This window comes from Chiloscyllium plagiosum, chromosome 44, assembly GCF_004010195.1.
Source record: "Chiloscyllium plagiosum isolate BGI_BamShark_2017 chromosome 44, ASM401019v2, whole genome shotgun sequence".
Taxonomy (NCBI): domain Eukaryota; kingdom Metazoa; phylum Chordata; class Chondrichthyes; order Orectolobiformes; family Hemiscylliidae; genus Chiloscyllium; species Chiloscyllium plagiosum.
Genome location: NC_057753.1, coordinates 13,385,067 through 13,393,600, shown reverse-complemented (window position 1 = coordinate 13,393,600; position 8,534 = coordinate 13,385,067). Strand labels below are relative to the sequence as shown.

The window sequence follows — 8,534 nt, the reverse complement described above, 5'->3', positions numbered from 1 at the left end:
TCTTCTGCCATTTCTTTGTTCCCTGTAATATATTCCCCTGTTTCTGTCTTCAGGGGCCCAATTTTTGTCCTAACCATTTTTTTGCCTTTCACATACCTAAAAAAGTTTTTACTATCCTCCTTAATATTCTTGGTCAGTTTACCTTCGTACCTCATTTTTCCGCTGCGAAGTTCCTTCTTAGTAATCCTCTGTTGCTCTTTAAAAGCTTCCCAGTCCTCAGTTTTCCCACTTATCTTAGCTATGTTATACTTTTTCTCTTTTAACTTTATATGTTTCTTTACTTCCCTCGTCAGCCACGGCCGCCCATGTCTCCTCCTGTGATCTTTCTTCCTTTTAGGAATGAACTGATCCTGCAACTTCTGCAGCATACACAGAAATAAGTACCAGTGAACATGACTGACATTGTTAAAGAGGAGAATTGAAGTTAGTGCTCCCATCAGCTTTATTCAGTGATCAGCAAGTATTTATTGCCCTGGCGTGGAGAAGATTTTGGGCCGATATTGATAGATTGATAAATCAAAAAGGACAGATGTGATTTGAGTAGTCTGCCAGAATTTGGAAATGATATGGATAAACCACCGTATTATCCACTCGTGGAGAAGATTGAAGGGGGCAAACGCCTCACATATTTCCCAGTGGAGTTAATGCGGTCAACACGTTGACGTCATGGACTGGACAACAAAGCGGCTGTGAGCCGATTGGGTGATATGTGGTGACTCTGACAGAAGGGAACAATTCGGCAGCGAGACCGGATATGACACCCATTGACTGCAGCTCAAAAGAATCAGCTTCAATTTTCTTTGTTCTAACCCACCATCTGCTCCGCAAATATGTCGACTTTTACCATTTACTCGTTTCTCACTACTGCAACGCTCTTAACAGGTAAGTTTCTGAGTTGTAAAATATTCTCTTATAGGTAAAATGTTTATTGCAATCTTCGATTTGTCTGTATTTCCCTCTATTACAGTGTATGCTTTGACTTGTCACATTCGTCATCATCATAATTTTAATGTCACTTTCTTTCTATATTTGCGCAGGTGTTAATTGTGCCGTTTCGATCTCACAGAAGCCGGTTACAGTGATACAATTTGAAAGAGATTCAGTAACCATTCATTTCAGATATTCGACCACAGGTGACACGTATACGTTGCAATTGTACCGTCAGGACCCAGGGAAATCTCCAACATTCTTAATCTACGTTCACAACTATGGCAGTATCAGGAGGGAAGAGGGGGTGTCGGATCGATTTTCTGCATCTTTGGACAAATCAAAAAATGAGGGGAATTTCACCATCAATGAGCTGCAGCTGTCTGACAGCGCAGTATATTACTGCGGACTGAGAGACACAGTGACAGGAATCAGGCTGAGCCTCGTACAATAACAGCGCCCCAATGGAACAAAGTGCAAGGTGTGGTAGTCGAGTCGAGAGTAGCATTTACTTCCTACCTTTATACCAGAATGAACCAAGTTCAAATATAACAAAATAATTAACACACTGAGGTCAATGGGTGCAGCATCCGAGAAGGATCTCTGTCCTCACTTTATGTTGAATACATTTGACTAAAATGCAAAGATGCGTTTGGAGAATTTATGCTATTGTGCAAATCAGTGATTGCAATAGAATTACTGGCATTGTGCTCCAGCCAGTGAAGGAGGTGCACACCAGAAAACATGAAACATCAGCTTCAGAACTACGTGCGACACAGGATAAAATTACAACAGAAACTTGACAGATCAACGTTATGTGACGTGTCCAATATCCAAAAAACAATCCCGCCATTCTTGCTGACATATTTCAATTTGGCTTTTGTCCTCAGTCTGGCTTTTGAGCATCCATTAGCTATTCCACGAACCTGCGGGTCCTTTGCTATAGATTATTGTTGAACTAACGCTTGTTCATTAGCTTCCTGTCTGATAACAACGTCGTGGCGCCTGCTAATATTATAGATGTTTGATCGAATATATGTAAATGTCTTTAACATTGAGAGCTCTGTAATCAAGATTCCTACAATTGTATGGACTTTCACTGGACAGGCTTCAGTGCCCACTGTAAATTAATATTTCATATCACTACTATTTGTTCCTTTGAATGAAATATTTCTGGAACGTTTGGACTGGGATATATTTCGTTTCAAACCACTTCGAGTTTTGCATTCTTCATCAGAGTGGCAAGTTATGAGAGATTCTCAAATAAATAGCAGCCATTTCCTCCAACACATTGTCAGTGTCAGAATCATCGATGGATGTGGACGTTTATATAATGATGCTTAATTGGATTATGGTCTGTGGTGTCCCTCGCAAGCAAATCCTGAAGTTTCCGTTTGTGATCTGCTGCTGTGTCTCGTCTGCAACAGGCAGCAGCGGTGGCCCAGAAACCGGCGGCGGCGATTGGATCAGGCTTTCACACGCTCCGATCGCTGAGAGGGCTCATTTGAGAATAATAGAACATGGTGTCAGGCAGCAGCGGCCCTGATGTTGTCAATCAGTGCAACTTCGAGGAGAAAGTGAGGTCTGCAGATGCTGGAGATCAAAGTTGAAACTTTATTGCTGGAACAGCACAGCAGGTCAGGCAGCATCCAGGGAACAGGAGATTCGACGTTTCGGGCACAGGCCCTTCTTCAGGAATGGTTCGACGTTTCGGGCACAGGACCTTCTTCATTCCTGAAGAAGGGCCTGTGCCCGAAACGTCGAATCTCCTGTTCCCTGGATGCTGCCTGACCTGCTGTGCTGTTCCAGCAATAAAGTTTCAACAACAATCAGTGCAACTTGTCTGACTGCGGGACTGTATCGGAAAACTGGTTCTGAGGGAAATCCGCCTTCAATTTAGCACCGCCACTCTTGTCCTTCCGGACTGCAAACTCGTTTGACTAAATGACGGGACTCATGCAATGCCCTACGTCAGTGTAGGTACAGTTTAAACTGCCATCTTTCACCTCCGTCTGACTGAGCCTGGGCTCCCGCCGAGACACAGACATTCCAGCGCCCAGATTTGGAATACAAGGCTAAAGAAAGAGGAATTCGTTGATTGAATTTAACTTGGATCGAGATGAGTGTACAAAAAATGGTATTCGGTGTGACATGAAATTGAACATAAATTCGTGCACGAATACGACTGCTGTTCTATATCCATGTTATCACTTCACAGAAGAAATTTGGGGCTTTCCGCTTCTTCTGTTTCAATGCTCGTGCCTCTATTTCCATCTGCTCTTCAGCTATTTACCTAACCTCTCCTTTATGAATCTGTGTAGTTGACTCAGTCGCTTTTGAGCCAGAGAGTTCCATATTCCGAAGGAGAATTAGGCTTCTCTTAAATTTTGGAATCACTATCGTTTCTGACTCTTGCAATGACGCATCATTGATTTTGGAATCCTCCCTAGTCCAAAACATTGTCTCTATGATTATCCCTTCATCAGGAATCTCATGCCCGGAACGTCGATTCTCGTGCTCCTCGGATGCTGCATGACCTGCTGTGCTTTTCCAGCACCACACTCTCGAATCTGATTTCCAACATCTTCAGTCCTCACTTTCTCTTCATTTATGATTATCCCGCCAAGAAACCTAAGTCGGTGTAAAACATCTCTGTCAATTTCATCTTTACTTGAGGGGGAAAAAAAATCTGTTTTATAAGGTGTTTCAAAATGCATAATCCCTTAATACTGGGATCCTCACAGTTTTTTTAGATTAGATTAGATTACTTACAGTGTGGAAACAGGCCCTTCGGCCCAACAAGCCCACACCGACCCGCCGAAGCGCAACCCACTCAGACCCATTCCCCTACATTTCACCCCTTCACCTACCACTACGGGCAATTTGGCATAGCCAATTCACCTAACCTGCACATTTTTGGACTGTGGGAGGAAACCGGAACACCCGGAGGAAACCCACGCAGACACGGGGAGAATGTGCAAACTCCACACAGTCAGTCGCCTGAGGCGGGAATTGAACCCGGGTCTCTGGCGCTGTGAGGCAACAGTGCTAATCACCGTGCCGCCCATGATTAAAATAAAATCGGTTCACAACAACTAAAGTGTGCTGTAACCAGAATCCAATGCTTGTTGAAAAGGATGTTGTTATATTTCGCATTTAAAAATGCAGAAATTAAACTCTTTTTTAGAGTTTTAGTCAACTTACTGACAATGAATGCCAATGCAGTAATAAAAGCTGCGATGATTCCTAGTCTTATCTCAGAAATCTGCACAATATCGAATAAGAAAAAAAAAACACGGCATTGACTGAGATTGGTCTGATGCCACTTGTCTCACAGCAAGCACCTGCAAGTGCTGTATATGGTTAAGCTGACTTCATTTCCCTTTCCACAAGTCTGTGCTTCTGACGTTAACCTCATTCTGCTGAACAGAGAAATAGACAGTTAAATGTAGATATCTGATCCCTAGTAGACTTGACAGTCTGATCACGAACTGATTAGACATATTTATCTCAAACAAATAGATGCATTGAATGTCCATGAGGAACCTCGGTTTATTCATTGACAGCAACTGATTAGACTGAATTTGTTGCTGTTTTGGTTTACTTCCCACCGGAGATACTCAAGGTGATGTTTTTGGCACTTCAAGTCGATGAATGGACAGCATTTGGAGACTTGACACTCAAAAAGGAGTCGACATCCCCAGGAGAGTAGAGCCGCCGGAGACTGTTCACTCGGCCTGGGGATGCAGACATTGCTGGTGGGAGGTGGGAGTTATCGTCCAGGCTCGTTCCTGCCAACATTCAAAGTACATCTTGAAGGGAGATGTGGAAAGGTTCTGCAACATTACAGCCAGGCATGGAAACTGCCTGAAGAGGCAAAAAGTCAATTGAAGGGATCAAATAAATCTGCGAAGTTGGCTATAGTGGAAACACGATTTGAAAAAAAAAGTGACATTATACCGCCTTTCCATGTCGAATGTTGTATTTTGTTGCAGTTTTATTTTCAGGAAGTCCTTGTGACTCACACCATGGAGGACAAATTCTTGTACATGTTCATCTGTGAGAGAGACCCCTCCATTCGACACTAAATGGAAATTTCAGAGTTCATTGTATGTATGCGTCAGTGTAGGATCCCTTGCACATAAATGCATGGCATTGTCAGGCAGAACTGTCCCGCCCATTTTGAAATAGCCATTTTGTTTTTGTTTTCCATAACTCAGCAAAGAACCTTTGTGGCTTATCTGGAGATGTACCTTCAACTCCCGTGCCATACATCTTCAACAAATAGGCGAAAGTGAGGACTGCAGATGCTGGAAACCAGAGTTTAGATTAGAGTGGCGCTGGAAAAGCACAGCCGGTCAGGCAGCAGCCAAGGAGCAGGAAAATCGACGTTTCGGGCAAATGCCCTTCATCAGGAATGGAGGCAGGGAGCCTCCAGCGTGGAGAGATAAATGGGAGGGGGGGGGGAGGAGGGGGGTGGTAGGGCTGCGGAGAAGGTAGCAAAGAGTACAATCTTCACAAATAACCTGGAGTTTCCCTGTGAGAACCGAAACAGAGTTGGAGAAAGTACAGCTGTTGAGTACTGACACTTTACCATGCTTAGTCCTTATAGAAGCATCAATTCAGGTGAATCCTGACACACAAAATCCACGCCATTCGATCCTGTAGCACAAAAGCAGTATGATTCCAAACCCAAGAATACTGTAAATAAAATTCCTGGATGATTACTTTTTAACTAAACTTCTTTCACTGGATAAGAAGACCGTTACTATCAAGAAGTAACATGGGGAGCACATAGAGTTAGTGCTCAACATAAAATAAATCAGAAGGTTTTACTTATGTTATCTGTCCAAGTCCAATATTAAATTCTAAGCCAGATTTGGGTCAGGCTTCACTTACGAAGAAACTGAAGGGTGTTTTCATTGACGAGATTGGCTGCTCTGATGACAGTTACATTCCCATCAAGGGTAGCTGCACAAAATCACCTTCCCTCACTCTTTATCTTTCTCAGTAACTTTTTTCAAGCCCTTAGCCCACTTTCATTGCAGCCTTGGTATATGTCGCTGACTTGAGATCATCCTGCTACTCTGTTCACCATTTCGTGACGTGTGGAACATTTTTCTTTAAAAAAAAAGCTTGCATCAGAATCTCATTTGAATGAATACTCGCATAAAGGGATCCATGAATCGTTGCATCTCAGCTATTACAAACATATGTTCTGCAGCTGAAAGACAAGAATAAAAGTTGCACTTAAAATGTTGCTGGACGGGCAGGACTCAGAAGAATAAACTAATGTGTGGGTAATGATCTACGTTTTCTTCTATTCCTTCATGGAAATTTGGCATTACTGAAAACACCAGTGATAGCTCATGGAATGATTGGTCAGTCATTTCAAAGGGCTCCCGGTCTGTAGTTAAACCAAGCTGAGATCAGTTCGGAATGGCAGATTTCCATTCCTGCCAGATTACGAGGTATGAATTTGTTTTCAGCAATCGATGATAATTTCACAACCACCGTTATAGGGCGTCTAGCTAATACAAGATTATTTAGGAATTCAACTTCCATTTCAACAGCTTTTGTCCCCAGAACATTAGCCTGGCCCTCTTGATACAAGTCCAATCACAAAACCTTGACGCAAGCAGTCACCCCTTACCCCCTCCATCGTCCTCCGCAGACTATGCAATGTTCCGTGTTATTCTGCAAATGCTTCTTTCCTTGATTATGTTTTGGAGATTAAGATAAGGAAAGGGACGGTAGTCAGGTATACAATTAAGCAGCAATCATTTGAACTGAAGAGTGTAATGTTATATTTCCATAAAGAGAAAGAAGTGGCCAGGCAATGTTACCTAATAAAACTGCAAGTGAGGATATTGTCAATGTCTATATGCAAATGCTAGACATGTTCAGTAGTCTCAGTGTTTGCAGTAGAAAGGAGGATAACCTGTTAGACGCCCTGAGGAAATAATTAGTGGATCTGGAATATGTACTGAATAAAAGTAAGGTAAACAAAACATCGAAAATGAAGGAATTAATGGAATTAAAGTGGAGTCAATTCACGGAGACCCAATGGATTCCATCCAAATGTGTTAAAGGAAGTAGGAGAGAACACTGTAGAGTCTTTAACTATAAACTTTCAGGGCGTCTACGAAAAAGGGTGAAATTAAAAGCAGTGCATGTGCAATGGGACTTAGGGCTTCAGGTGCAGAAACCATCAAAATTGCAGAGAAAATCAAGAAAGCTATTGAAATGCTGACCTTCATGTATAGTGGACTGGAGTCCAAGGGTGTACTTGTTTTTCTCCAGTCATATAAAACACGGGTTAGGCCCCACTTGGAGCATTGTGAGCGGATATGGGCAACCCATCTTAGGAAGGATGTATTGACCTTGGAGAGAATGTAACGGAGATGTAGAAGAGGGATAGTTAGTTAAACTGGTTAGTTTATAAAGCGAGATTATATAAATTAGGCCTGTTTTCGCTACACTTTGGGAAGATCTGATTGAAGTCTACAATATATTATGAGGAATAAACAAGGTAGATAAAGATAAACTATTCTGTCTGCTTGGGAATTCTAAAAATTGGTGGCATAGCTTAACAATTAGGACCAAAGCTTTCACGAGCAATGTTAGGTAGCAATTTTGGCGTAAAAGGTGGTCGATGCTTGGAACTCTCTTCCACAAATGGGATTGTACAAAGGATTAATTGTTAAATTTAAATTCAAGGCAAATATTTTGGTGAATCTAAAAATTAAGGCATATGGGTCAAAAACAGATGTAAGGAATTAGGCCACAGATCAACCATGATCTCATTCAATGGAGGAATTGAATAGCTTACTCCTGTTCCAATGTTCCTATGCGCCAGACCAAATGAAACAATTTTATATTAGAGATCGCATTTCATCTCAGACACAACAATTGGCTGTCCATTTGACAGAGACAGATGTGCATTATTTTGTTAGGAAGGAACAAATGCAAAGTTTGTAGTTAGAAGTTCACATATAAATATAATGCAGCATTTACCACGTGTATCTTAGAGGTGGAAGGCAAGATATCGTGAATTTGTCTATTTGATAAACTGTAACTAATCTGCGTGCGTTCATTTAACAATCCCTCTAGTGAGTCCCGGTTGGAATAGGTGAGGAGCGATTTCAATGTGCCACAGAACGAAGATTTGCAATTTCTAAAATTGTTTTTGTTTCTCGAAAACACGCATAGGCCAGCGAATGGGATCTTGTTTGCCATTTGTTATCTCATTCTCGCCTTTAGTGGTGCACCAGGTCAGTAATGGATCGCAGTAAGTCATTTTATGTTCACCTTACAATTCAGAATGAATTTAGTTTCTCCACTTTTAGAATCAGTCCGACCTTTTTCAACATTCAAGTCGGTACTATGTGACACTAGATGGTACTGTGACAAATTATACATTAACATCAGTACTTGCGGTATAGACCATGAAAAAAGTTTGTTCAATGTATTATGCGGCATGATTATAAAAATGCCACGTATTAGATTTCTGAAATATGAATAGCCACGAATGAAATTTGATTAATTAGATTTTTAATTAAATAATATCACAATATAACAAAAATAAAACCCATCTAGAGTATTTA

General features: G+C 41.5%; 1 gene segment (V, D, J or C); it reads left to right on the top strand.

Annotated features, from left to right (window-relative positions):
- The first annotated feature begins 798 nt into the window (after window positions 1-798).
- Window positions 799-1,381, top strand: LOC122543682. The segment is given in 2 exon segments: window positions 799-882; window positions 1,038-1,381. Coding segments are annotated over 2 exon segments (396 nt in total).
- The last annotated feature ends 7,153 nt before the right edge of the window (window positions 1,382-8,534 follow it).